The sequence below is a fragment of the Ceratotherium simum genome, chromosome 7 (genome assembly GCF_057802395.1).
Source record: "Ceratotherium simum simum isolate JZ-2026a chromosome 7, ASM5780239v1, whole genome shotgun sequence".
In the NCBI taxonomy this organism is placed as follows: Eukaryota; Metazoa; Chordata; class Mammalia; order Perissodactyla; family Rhinocerotidae; genus Ceratotherium; species Ceratotherium simum.
In genome coordinates, this window is record NC_141906.1 from 77,903,439 (window position 1) to 77,917,404 (window position 13,966).

At 52.8% G+C, this 13,966-nt stretch overlaps 1 protein-coding gene across 1 annotated transcript in view; it reads right to left on the reverse strand.

Moving 5' to 3' along the window:
- The window catches only part of KIRREL3 (kirre like nephrin family adhesion molecule 3), a 532,888-nt gene that overhangs the window by 93,038 nt on the left and 425,884 nt on the right, over positions 1 to 13,966 (reverse strand). The window contains exon 4 of the mRNA XM_087433920.1: positions 547 to 696. Coding sequence (XP_087290046.1) covers positions 547 to 696 — 150 coding nt within the window. The remainder of the gene's footprint in view (positions 1 to 546; positions 697 to 13,966) is intronic.

The following is a 13,966-nucleotide window of genomic DNA, read 5'->3' on the forward strand; positions in this document are numbered from 1 at the left end:
ACAAGCTCATCTTTGCTGAATACCAGCCTGGGTGGGCTGAATAAAGTTTGGAATTTATTTTAAACTCTCTTTTTCTTTTCTTCCCATCACATGGTGACCCCTAAAATCAATCAAGTTTCTTTGTGAGTTTTCAATCTACTTGACTCTCTTTAATGGGTGGGAGCTGAGAAGAACCAGGTTGCAACTTAAGTGGGGAATACATTTTGGAGCAAGAAAAAGGAACACTTTACCTCTGGAAATCTGACTTTACATGAATCGTGTTTGACTTTAGAATAGACCCTTCAGGACAACAGTGTGTTAGGTTTAGGACCCATCATCAGAATTGAGGATTAATTATAATTCATCACCAGTAGCCAGAGCGGCCCTCAAAGTCCCATGGATCCTGGACCCAGGGCTTGCCTAGCCTGCCTCTGCCCTGTGATCTGCAGTAAAAGCTGGAGACTTAATCCCCAAACACCTATGATGATGGAGTTCCCTGGGAGGGTGGAGGGTGGGTAAGGTAGGGATGGGGTCCAGGCCTTCCTGGGGAGGTCTGGGGGTACTCACTTGAGAGGTCCCTGCCCACACCCAGAGCCAAGCCGTCTTTGATCCACAGAACGAAGCCATCATATTCGGGGATGGCGCACAGCAGAGTCACCGGCTGCCCTGACACCACAGCCTGGTCCTGGGGCTGCTGGCTGAAGGAGTACACTTGGCCTAGGAAGAGACAAGCACAGAGGTCAGTTCCTTGCAGGGAGCAGTTCCTGGAGGGCTTTCCCACAAGTTATGGAAGCAGAGCCCAGGCTGGCCAGGGGACAAGGCCCCCCCCGAGTGCCTCACTTCCTGCCTGGGGCCCAGCAGTGGCTTCCTCACTGCCCCACCTTAATCCCCTGCTTTCAGGAGCTGGCTTCCTGCTCCAGCCTCCCTGCTCATCGGTCCCTGGGGCACACTCACACCTGGTCCAGCCATGGTCCAGCCATCCTCCAGCCACCAAAGGGCTGTGCCTCACGCACTTGGGACACGTCTCTCCTCTTTCCATTTGGCTAACTCCTACTTAATGCCACCACTTCCACAATAGGGCAGAGGTGGGAGAGAGACCCCCAGCTGGAAGCATTCTGTGGGGGTTGTGCTCCAAGAGGGCAGTGGGTGTGGGGAGTGGTGTGCTTTGCTTAAACCTGAGAATCCAAGAAATACTATTGTTTTAGAGGCTCCCAGGATGGGCTCAGGGCTGAATTCAGTGGGCCGAGTGGTGCTCAAGTGTGGTGGAAGGTGTGGCTGAGGGAGCCGGAAATCGTCTTCACGCGTCCTCCCTGTCCCTTTCTACTCCAGCCTCGCTATCACTTGGGAGAAAATCATCAGTGTGACCCCATGCCTCCCCATACACACCTCAAAGCGAGACGGCACTGAACCGTCTAGCTAGCCAGGCCGTATTTTATTAAACAAACACACCACAGTGTGTACAGTATGCCAGGCATTGTACAAGATGTGAAAATATTAGCTTATTAATATTGTCAGTCTCATAACAACCTCCGAGGGAGGTACCAGTGCATCTTTGCTGAATTTCGGCCTGGGTATTTTTACCCCCATTTTCCAGATGAGGAAATGAGGCACAAGCAGGTGGAAACAGTGGCAACAGCTGTGCTTGTTAACTGCTTAGCCAGTACTCAGTCAGCCTGACCTCCAGTTGTCACAGGACCCACAACACCCGTGTGGAGCCTTACCCACCCCGTTCCACAGGGGCTTGCAGGTTAACTAAACTGTCCAGGGAGCGACTAGCAGCAGGCCTAGGGCTGTGAATTCAAGACTTTCTGCCTCTAAAGACCATGTTCTCATCCACTGAGCTATGCTGTACACAGGTCCCTAAGCCTGGTCCTGGAGGGACTGCCGAAGAGGGAGGTGATGTTATCAGTGTTCCCCGGGAGGCCACACTTGAGCAGGCAACGGGACATTACACTTACTGAGCTCCTGGGCCATGGTGTGAACGGGGCTTCACACGCCCTCCCTTCTGTAACCTGTTTGATTACATTTCCCGGGAGAAATATCCCCATTTTACAGCAAAGAAACCTGGGTCAGAGAGGCAAAGTCACCTGCCCAAGGTCACACCGCTAATGAGTGGTGGAGCTGGGATTTGACCCGAGGTCCACGACTGCTGAGCCCGCATGCTTTCTCATACCCTTCTCTGCAGATGCAGACACACAACCGAGGAAAACTGGACCTGCTGAGCAGGCTGCTGCCACAGCCTCTCCTGCCCAACCCGGGAGGGTCAGTGATGGCCACAGAGGTCCTGGCCACTGGCTGTTGTCCATTTTGGAGACGTGAAGCCTCAGGCTTGGACCACAGATGGGGCCGAGCTCTTGGCAGCAGATGGCCATAAGAAGGGAATGAGTGGTGTATGGAACCTGGGCGGAGCTGGGATGGAGGCAGAGCATGTGGCGGAGCCCCCTAAGAGGACAGACAGAGGTCCACATCGGAGAGTTGGTGGCAGGCGGGATGGTAGCTGAGTTTACAACCTGATGAGATCTTGGCTGGGTCTCTGAAGAGTCTAGTTAAAAATCGAATAGGCCCTGAATTGTGGGAGTAACACTTTTTATTCTGATTTGAGTTTTACAAATTAGATTTCATAGGACATTTTAATCAGCTACGTGTGGTGCGGTTTTTTTTTTTCTCTCCTTCTCTTCAAGTTCTCTGTTGTAATTAGACTGTTTCTGGCAGCAAAACAAGAGAGAGAAGGAGGGAAGGGATGAGAGAGGAGAAGGAGATGGGGAGGCTGGAGAAAGGGCGAGAGGGCGGGAGTGAAGAGCAGAGAGGCAGGAGGAGCTGGAGAGGGAGGAGGAGCAGGGCGCAGAGGAGAGAGAGGAGAGGGAGAGGCAGGGGCGCGGCTGAGCCAGGAAGCAGCGGGGAGTGTGTGGGGGGAGAGAACATTCCTTTCCTAGGCTCTTTTCTCCCGGCTCTAATGATGATTTCACAGCTCATTCTTTTATCTCAAAATCCCTCTTGCAGGAAGGACAGTGTCAAGACAGCCGCGATAGCTGCCACAGATTGTGTTATCGGAGAGAATTATCACGTTGTCAGCTGGGTGCTGAGGGGTTTATAATGAGGAGGTCCTAAACAAAATGGCGCCCGAGCCCTCCCCAACGTCCATTAGTTGGGGCGCCCGCAGTGGGTGATTGTCCCATTCCTCCCCCACCGCAGTCCCGCTTCCTCTTGGTGGGGTGAGGGTGACTGGAGAGCCAGGGCGCAGGCAGCATCCCAAGGCGGATGTGTGGGTGGGGGTGAGGGTGAGTCCAGGACTATCGGAGAGAAACCCCAACGTGGCTGGTGTGGCAGTGCCCTGGGGGAGACGGGGGCTGTCACCATGGAAACCCGGCTCTGGAGGAGAGCTCCGCGGAGGCAGGCCGTGGAGGTGGACACTGAGTGGTCACTGTTTCGCTTTGGAGGGTGTCTCAGAGCCAGGAGCTGGGGCAGGCACAAGATGTCCCTGAGTAAGTCCAGGGGTCTACAGAAAGGAGCCTGAAGGGGTAGGGAAGAGCGGGAGAAGGCCTTGAGTGGAGCAGAGTCTCCAGAGCAGGCTTCAGAGAGAGGTTTTGGCTCTCACATTTTGTCTGTTTGGATGCCCTTGGCTTTTCTATGGAAAGAACGTTTCTAGAGGGAGATGGATACAAAGGATTATCTCAAAAACCACCTAAGGAACATTATTTGCAAATTATTTTTTGAGAGGGAATGGTTAATGCCCTATTTTCTTTTTCAGTCTAATTTTAATATTTGTGCATTAAATACAAGCCACTAAAAATACTTTTCTCTTTTAAATCAATGGGATGCTTTTTCAAACAGAATTGTAAGCTGTGTGTCACCATCTAGAATAGGGACAAGGGGAGGTGCTGTGGATGGAGAGGAGGTGGAGGGGAGGGGCCCACTTTCTTTTCTCCCGTGGGACAGACCTGGAGGCCTCTCTTCATGCTCACGAGCGCCGAGGAACACCGTGTGTAAACCTGTGGTGTGAGGTGCGTTCTTGCCCAAAGACGGCTCCCCACCCATTCCCTCACAACCTGGTTTCTCTTCCTTGTCTTTCCTCCTCCAAAGAAGTGAAAGGGATCATTTTCTATAACCTCCAGGTATTATATTAAGTAGAGAGGAAGCTCCCTGAGAACATTTATTCAACACACGTCTATTGAGACCTGCTCTGAGGCAGGGATTGCATTGTCTTGTGAGAAACAGAAGAATACCGCCTGGTCATCCATCCAGGAGCTCACGCCGCACCCCGCCCACCCGGACAACTCGGATCTGAGCACAGGGTAGGTGCTGCACCCTAAGGGCCTGCTCTTCTTGTAGACTCAACACACCTTGCATCATCTATCGCAGGTTTTCTGCCTCAGTTTCCCATTTCATCCAATGACGTTCTCCTGGTGTGAAGCCCGGCAGTCAGCGTCACCTCCCTTTCCATGCTTTATTTTTATTCTGTCACTGTCACGCAGTCTGGCCCAGCCTTCCTCCCTAATCTCTCTCAAATCACCCTCTCCTCTCCATTCTACTGCCACGACCCAATGTCCGGGCCCTTGGCACCACAGCCTGCGTTCTCTCCACAGGCTCTGAATGCTTTCAGGTGTTGCCCTGGATTTATCTTCCTAAATCACCACTTTCCTCATGTTTTCTCCTTCCCACGAGGTGGAAACTCTAATGCCTCCATTGTCTGAAGCACTGCACCTGAGCCTCCCTCCTGGATTACAGACTTCTCCCAAATCGGAGCCCCCCTTACCCTGGAGCTCCACTGCAGTCCTGTGCTGGCTGTCCACTGATGGGACCTGGCACGCGGCCCCCCCAGGCCCCTAACCAGCCCTGCCGTCATCAAAGGCCCGGATCTTTGCCTGTACTTCTAGGCTCTTCCCACCACCTGGAGGGGATCATCTCTTTCTCTCCTCCTCCCCACCTCCCCCTTATCCTCCTTCTCATCTCCCTTAATTTCTTCAAACCTTTACTGAGTACGTACTATATGTCAGATGCCAAAGAAACAAAAGTAAATAAGAAACAGAGGGAAACTTGTTGAGGGCAGGACCCACGGCTGTCATTTCCATCTTGTGTCCTCAGTGCTGTGCCCGGCGCTCAGCACTGAATAAATCTCTGATGCGCCTGCATACTTGTAGCTCATCTACCCTAGTTTGTCTCCTGAGATCTGTGGTCACCATAGGAAAGCTGTTTTTACTTTATCAACTACTGACTAGGCAGGTAGGTGCTGAGCACACCATACAGGAGTGAGGTGGGAAATGAAGGGGCAGGGCCAGCCTCTCAAGGAGTCAGGCTGTACAGGACAAGAGTAACTGAGTTCATCATGGAAGACCCACTTTATGCCAGGTCTTTGAAGGTAACTACAGTGCTAATTAGCTGTTCTGACCCACTTTTTACAGATGAACTGAGGCTCCTAGAAATGAAGTGACATACCCAAGGACACACAGTGGCCCAGGTGTAATTCAGGGTCACACAGTGGGCCCAGGTATAATTCAAAGTCACACAGTGGCCCAGGTGTAATTCAAGGTCACACTGTGGCCCAGGTGTAAGTCAGGGTCACACAGTGGGCCCAGGTGTAATTCAAGGTCACACAGTGGTCCAGGTGTAATTCAAGGTCACACTGTGGCCCAGGTGTAATTCAAGGTCACATAGTAGGCCCAGGTGTAATTCAAGGTCACATAGTGGGCCCAGGTGTAATTCAAGGTCACATAGGGGGCCCAGGTGTAATTCAAGGTCACACCGTGGCCCAGGTGTAATTCAAGGTCACACAGTGGGCCTAGGTGTAATTCAAGGTCACACAGTGGGTCCAGGTGTAATTCAAGGTCACATAGTGGCCCAGGTGTAATTCAGGGTCACACAGTGGCCCAGGTGTAATTCAAGGTCACACCATGGCCCAGGTGTAATTCAAGGTCACATAGTGGGCCCAGGTGTAATGCAAGGTCACACAGTGGCCCAGGTATAATGCAAGGTCACACCGTGGCCCAGCTGTAATTCAAGGTCATACAGTGGGCCTAGATGTAATTCAAGGTCACATAGTGGGCCCAGGTGTAATTCAAACCCAAGTGTCTCTGGTTGTAAACCCTGTTTTCTTGCCATTATCCTACGTTGGCTATTGAACTAAGGGCCTGGAACCCGAATTTTGATTCTCAAACAAGTACTCACCCCACCAACCAGGCAGCCCCCTCAGACCATGTAAAGAGAGGCAGATGATTTTTGGGGTGAAAAGCGATTTCCTGGTTCTTCCCTAAGTTTGTAAACTTGTTAATCTCCTCCCTCCTGGTGGTCCACAACGCCGAGTTGTGTTCATGGTGGAGTCTGGTACTGGCCACCATGGGGGTACGAAAGAAAGGAGTTGTAGTAATTGTTGGGCCTTATATAAATAGTCATTATATAATCATCATTATATAACTAGTTATATGGTATAAATAATATTTTTTATGGTGGAATATAATATTAAAAATAACATTTTTATTGTTATATAATTAATAATAGCTAACTTTCATTTAATGTAAAACATACATTCAGAGCTTTACATGGGTTATTTGACTGAATTCTCTCCACAGTCAGTCCTATGAGATGCGTACCACATCAGACCCACGTGAAAATGAGGTTGTCCAGGGGCCCAGGGCCCTGAGTGGTGGAGAAGGGACATCAGGCCCAGCACTGCTGTTCAGGGCTGCATCCTACGATCCTTTACTACACAGTCCTTGGCCCCTGGGAACTCAGAGAACCCACCTGAGACCTCCTTCTCCCTTGCCCTTGGCCAGAACTGAACCAAGGAAACTCTAGAGGAGCAGGCCTGGGTGGAAGCACACTCGGAACTCTACCACGTTTGGTGGGTAGATGGAGTGGAACGTGGTCCTAGTGGCGGCTGCAGGCAGAATCTCCTGTTGGCTTCCTGGGAGGATGGTCCTGTCCCAGGAAGGGAGGGCCCTGTAGAACTGGGGTCCCAGGGGCCATTTCAGAGCCCCTCAGACTGCCCACAGCCAGCGTGCCAAGAGAGCACATTACCAACTCTCCAGCTGGACCTTACAACACCGGGGGAGCGGAGGGAGGCTGCTTCTCCCCACCGAGCTCAGAGGGGAGGGGTGGGGCCCTCAGGTCCACGGTGGCTGAGCCAGGATTAGAGTCTCACCTGCTCAGCAGGTGAGGAGCAGGAACAGGGGTGGAAGTGCTGAGCAGGTGGGGCCTTTTGGAGCCTTTTCTCCAAACTGTGGTAAGCCGGGGCATTTCTGGTTGGGAAGGAGGAGGAGGAGGGTGGGCTCCGAGGAGCCCCATCCTGGTGAGCCATGTGTGCACCCCACGTGGCGGGGCTCTGAGTCAGGATGGCTGGAGCTGGGCTGGCGCTGGTGATTGGCGAGTGGGAAGAGGTGTCGGGGAGGCGGTGGCAGGTGGAAGGAGGACTTGCAGCTCTTCAGCGCTGAAAGGGACAAGTGCAAGTGCAGCCTGGCCCAGAGAGAGGGTGGGGGAGGCGGGCCTTGGGAATCCCCTGGAGCGCTCTGGTCCTGGAGCTGAGCTGGTCCCCGCACTGCCTGCTGCTCAGCACAGGAGTCTGGTCCCCTCCCGCCGCCCTGTCTACCCTGTTCTCTCGCCAGCTGTTTCCCCGCCCTCTGTTCTCTGCTCAGGAGCATGCAGCTCAGCTTCTCTCCTCATGACTTCTCCAGACTGCTTTCTCAAAAGCCCCCCTAGATCTCCCTCCCTCATTCCCTCCTGCATCTCTATCAGCCCATCAGGCTCCGCGAAGGAGCCAGCACCTCCAGCCCTGACCACACGGCTCCTCACCTTAGTCTTTTCTCAGGGACTCACGGTGCACATCAGCATGGAATGCACCATCACCATCTGGCTCTGGGAGGCCCCCTGTCTCCAGTGGAACATTTAAAATGCAGAAGACCCCATGATTCTCTATGAGCTCACACACTTCTGGGCCCTGATCTGAGGTCACCCCTCAACTCCCAGTTATTTCCTGGGGAGGGAAGAGGTGTTTTGCCATGGAAGGCTGAGGTTATAAGGGCCAAATCACCCCGAGTGATGGTTTTACAGCAGGACTCCGGGGCCTGGCTGCCACCGTGTGTGCACAGGTGTGGGTGCAAGTGTGTGTGTGTGTGTCTGAATGAATTGGCTTCCAGGCCCCACCCCTTCTCCAGCCAGATCTTTTCTGCTTTTCTATTCCTTGTCAGCCACTTGAGACTTTATTTGAACAAACTCTTCTTATTCTTACAGAATGTTTGAAAGCCTCTGGTTTAGAATTTTTGGGACAAAATTTTTTCTGGGATAACAATGTGTGCTGAGAAGGCACAGGCCCCATTCTGCTGTCAGGGCCACCCTGGTGACCTCTGGAAGGTCTAGATGACATTTAAGGTCCCAGGAGCCCATGGTGCTGTGACCTGAGCCTGGCTCTGTGGGTGTCTGGGGAACAGGTAGGACGAGGGCCCAGGGCCCCATGCCCGTGGTGGTCGGGTCCTCCACACCAGGCTCAGAGGAGCCACGGTGCTCACCCAACCCTGCCACCCGTAACTGCCAGCTCAAATCTCTTGGGGACACATGCTGGTACTCTAGTGTCCCAAGGCTGTTGCCACCCCTATAGGCAGATGTGTTTGCGCCTCTCCTGCAGCTACTGATCTGGTGGTCAGGTGGTTCCACAGTGTGGTGAGGCAACTGTCCACAGGTCAGCATGCACTAGTGCAAAGAGCATGGGATTTGGGGTTACTCAGTGTTACAGGGAGAGAAAGCCTGGTGTGGGGAGCAGGCGGTGCTGACGTTCCCATATCCCCTGCAATCCCCCTCTTTCCATCCATGCTCAGAGGTCAGATGGGAGGCAGTCAGGGGATGGTATGGGGTGTGCTCACTTGCCCTTCCCTCTCTCTCGGGCTGGGCACTTTGGCCAGGCCCCTGATCCCGCAGCGGGTTGAGGGGAGGCCGCCACTGCCCTTCGGGTTCATTCCAGCCAGACCTGGACAGGAACATCAGGGCCCCCTGGGATGCTTGCCCTGCTTCTAAGGAACCTGGTGCTCTGCAAACGTGTGCATGGCCATCCTCACACTGCCCCTCAGAGGGGTGGGAGCTGGCAGGGAGCAGGGTCTGGAGAAGCTGAGTGACGCCCTGAGGACGCCAGGTGGTCCAGGAGCAGGTGAAGTGAGCCCCTCTCCCGCACCTGGGGAAGCATCCACCCACCCTGGGCCTGAACGTGGGGCAGCCCGGCTGAAATCCGGCCTGCCTCAGCTTCAGGACATTCAGCGAACTTACTGAGAGTCTGTGGATGGCCACACTTGACCACAGATCCTTAGATTACAAGGGAGAGAGGGATTGGTCTCCTAAAGAGGTCACATGGAGTTCTTTTGGGGTTTAAGAAAGGCCTGCTGCAAGCATGGGGAGAGGAAACAGAGAGGCTTCCTGGAGGAGGAATCATGACACGGGGAATGTGCTGGAGGAGAGATGCCATTCCGGGGTAGGAAAAAATACAAGGAAAGGTGTGAGTGATGAGTAATCTCAGGTACCCGCTTTGAGTACCTACTGGACGGGTCACCTACCGGGGCCTGGGTCCTGGACGGTGGAAAGAGCACAGGGTCAAGCAGGCCTGGGCAGGAACTCTGGCCTGTAACTAGCAGTATGATCTGGGGCACATTCCTCACCCCCTCAGAGCCTCAGTTTCCTCATCTGTAAAATGGGGGTGACACCTACTTTGCAAAGCTGCTGTGAGGGTGAGATGCCTCACGTGTAAATGATCCTGGCGGGCAGAATGTGTCTCATAAAGGGTGGTTCTTATTTCCATCACTATCCAAGAATCTTTTCTGAGCCCAGGACTGTTAAAACTGGGGCCATGACAGCACCTGTCATGAGGGGTCCCAGAGCTGGGAGAGGAGGCTTTGCAAATCTAAGGCTGGACTGATTAGAGTCTGCTTCCTCCCATGAGTCGCCAGAGAGATGTGAGCACCTGAGCCCTCCTGTAGCTCTGCCTTAGCTGCGGTCCCACAGGCTTCAGTCTCCTGGAGCTGCCTGGTCAGCCATGTAGAAAAGGCTCAAATGTCGCCGTCTGCTCGGTTATTAGTGACCAATAGGAGAAGGCTTAAGAATACTTGTACCGGGGATATTTATCTCCAGCTTTCTCCCAGCCCGGAGCATGCAAATTGCCTCCTATGAGATTAAGGGAAGCTGCCCTGGTCCCGAGAAGCAAGCAGATGGGAGGAAGGGAAGGAGATGAAGGAGCCAGCTCAGTGGCCCGAGCTGATACCAGAACAACACCAGGCGGGGTGGGAAGGGACCAGAGCAGGATGATGCAGGTCACACCTGGAAGGCCAAGTCGTGACTTCTGCTGTTTCCTGCTGCTCAGCATAGGGCCAGCTCTGAATGCAGGAGAATGAGCTTTGGGAAATTTCCAGAATGCCCTGCCATGACCTATGTGGCATGATGGAATTGGGGGTGATAGGTTTAGCCCACTGACTAATAGCACTGATTGTTATAAAGGATGTAGTGGTACCAGTGATGGTGCCAGCTCTAGAAATGTCATGGTGGCCACAGGCAGGTTCCATCCCAACAGTCTCCAAGGCCCCTGGCCGGGTGTAAGGATGCAGAGGAAGGACTGATATATCTTCCGTGACAAGGAGCTAGAGTCAGGAGGAGACAAATATGTGTATAAAGAACTGGAATAAAAGGTGCTACACAGTCAATTCCCAAAGGGAGGTCTAAAGAAAGTCCCAAGGAAGAAAGACTTTTCCTTCTGAGGGAATGGCGGAAGGAGTCATGAAGGGTTGGCTTCTGAAATGGCCTCAAAGGGTAAGCAAGATGAAGGCAAGGAGAGAATGTTCCCTGGGAAGGAGAACAGCCGAAGTAAAGCGTGGAGGTCAGAATGTGTTCAGAGAATAACAGCACTGATGCCAAACGGTCTAGGCTTGATCTCTGGCTCTGACGTTACAGCTGTGTGGCCCTGGGCAACTTTCTTAGTCCCTCTGAACCTCGGTTTCCCCATAGGGATAGTAACCACTGCTTGTTGGGTGGTTTGTGAGAATGAAGCAGGACATTTTGTGTAGAGTGAACAGAGCCCCGCATGCCCTCCATAACGGCAGCTGTTCCCATCACCATGACCCTGGTGCGATCGGTGCGTGGCATGCGTGCGTGTGGATGGATTCAGTAGGATGCATATCCGGAGAATCGTGGTAGGTCTGACTGTGTAGGTCCTCGAATACATGCTGAGAAGTTTGCACTTAATGAGAAATCATCAAAGGCTTTTGACTCACTTGTTCAGATCTGAGTTTTAAAAAGACCACAGTGGCAACAGTGAGGAGGATGGATGAAGCAGGATAATTTGAAGATAGGAAGACCAATCAGGAAGATTTTGCTGTCATAAGGGCTCAGGCTAAAGCTGCATCAGTGGAAAGAAGACATGGACTAAGGAGCCATTTGGAGGTAGAATTGATAGCACTTGATCGGGGACCAGGAAGATGGAAGCATACAGCACACCCCACCCCCGCCCCGGCCTGCATGACAGGTGAATGGGTGACGGGTGGGGCCATTTCTGTCTCAGGAGAAGAGGCAGGTTGGGGGCAGCAGTGAGTTCAGTTGTAGATATGTTGATGGAGAGGGGCCTCAAATCACTCAGGAGAAGACGTCCTGGATGCAGTTGGATCCGTGGGTCTGGAGGAGGAAGGTGTGAATAACTCACACTTACGAGCACTCCCTATGGCTCAGACAGTAGGAGAAGGGTTTTTACAATGTGTCATCTCATTTGGTGTTGACCTGAGAGTTCATCTCCAAATACGGAAAGTTATGAACGTTGGTGTGACCATCTAAGAGGGACATGGTTACTCCAGGCTGGGAGTATTGGGAGCAGATGTATTGGTTGGCACATCTAACTCCTGTCAGGGTTTGCACAGGCTTAGAGCCCTGTTGGGATGGCAAGAGGTCATCTAACCCAATCTTCTTCCTTTGGATCAGGACTGGAAATACCAACAGAGAAGCCAGAAGAACAAGGCAGGGGTGGAAGACGAGTCTTCTCTCCATTGCCTGTTTCTCCTAGACTTCTGCTGGGAGGGAGACTTGGAAACCATTTCAACACCAGCATTGCCATTGGCAGCCCTTGGCAACTTGATTCTCATACACAGGTGAGGAGAAGCTTGCCAACATCATGAACGTTCCAGAAACTGTGCTGTATTTTTGTTTGGGCTTATGTGGGAAAGCCTGACTGCCCTTCCCAGGGTTGGATGTGGGGCAGAAACTCCGAGGGCATGTTCTCCCACCCTAGTTCTTTGCCTGAGCTGGGGCAGCCCAGGCAGCCTGTGAGTCTCTCAGCCTCACACGTCTCTTCCCAGGACACACAAGCCTCCAAGGGTGTCCTGGGCAGCATGGGTCTTTAATGAAGAGCAATGGGGCTGGCCGAGGCAGGTGAATCCAAAGTCACTGTAAATCCTTTGCCTACTGATTATCAGCCTGTGGCCCCAGGCAGAGCCTGCACTGTGCTCATTAGTGGCAACAAGAGGTAATCCTCCATCCTTTCAGCCAGGTTGTGGATGCCGAGGAGACCTGATAAGTGCTGCTGGAAATACTGGAGCATCGGTGCCTGGGAAGGAGCCCATCCATCCCGGCCTGTGGTCATCCTAGAGTCTGACTGAGATGGGAAGGGCAGAGCAGGGCGGGCTTTGGTGGTGATGGTGGGAAGGGGATAGATGGGAGACACTCAGGCAGCCCATGAAGGCTAGGACCCTGAGGTCATCTCAAGCCTGCTTCTGGCTGCCATGGGGCCCAGGCTAAGCCCCCTTCTTTCTCTGAGTCTCTGTCTCTTGTGTCTTCAGGCTTGGAATGCGTGCTCACTGAGACATTGTTGGGGGAGGGTAGGGAGCAGCATGAGAGAAGGAAAGTGGTGCTGAAGAGCAGAGACAGAACCATGCCACTAGCCTGAGAGGCAGCTGTGGGCACAGGCTGTGGGCAGACAGGGCTTCTTCAGGGCCCTCTTAGAGCGCCTCAGCTTGGGGAGCCCTGGGACGGGGCCACAGATTGGATGACCCCAGGATGTCCGGCATCTCTTGTTCCCTTCTATGAGAGATGCTGTATGGACACGGGAGGCTGTGAGCGCCCAGGCCCAGAAGGTACCAATTTGGTGCTGCCTCTGCCACCTCTTAGCTCTGTGTCCTTGGCCTGACTCTTCCCTCCTCTAACTCAGATTCCCCATCTGTAAAATTCAGGGTCAGACCTGCAGTCAGTCTGTTAGGTCCCTCCCTTTCAGCCCTAATGTCCTATGTTCTGATTTATCCACAGTCTTACTTTTGGAGGCCCTAAGGCTGAAAAGAATAAAACAGAGGCACAAGGAAATAAAAGCAAATCTCCCAAGGACACTTGTTCTGTTCAGGGAAGATCCATGTCCTAACCATCATTTTTTTAAAACGAACATCTTAAAATAATTATTTTATGCTGGTATAGGCCTTGCCATTTGGAAATTGTTCTAAAACTTCCATGTGCATAAGAATCACCTGGGAAACTTGCTAAAAATCCAGTTTCCTGGGGTCTAAGCCAGAAATTCTGAGATAGCGGGTCTGAGCTGGGCCCAGGAGTCTGCATTTTAACAGCTTCCCTGTTAATCCTGCTGCAGGCGGTTTTGGTCCACATCTGAGAAGCACTGTTGTATGCAAAGAGCATGGGCTCAGGGACTGGGTTCTCTCTGGTTTAGGCCCTGTCACTTTGTGGCCTTGGTCAAGCCACTGTTTCCCTCTGGGTGTGCCCTGGTTTTCTTAACGGCACAGTGAAGGCATTGGATGAGGCCAACAGTTCTCATACTTGTTAAGTGCAGGCAACCTTTCTGTCAATGGACTCTCATGTGGAACCCTAATGTATAAAGTGGGTGGAGGCAGAGCTGGGGTGGAGCTGGAGGGACTGAGTCCAGCCCCTTGGCCCCCCTGCAGAGGACCCCAAGTCCCTCTGTGGAATGCTCGAGGAATCAGAAGGTCCTGTGCAGTTTTGATGGTTCCAGGTGTTCCAGGAAGGGCCATGTTGCTGCATCCCA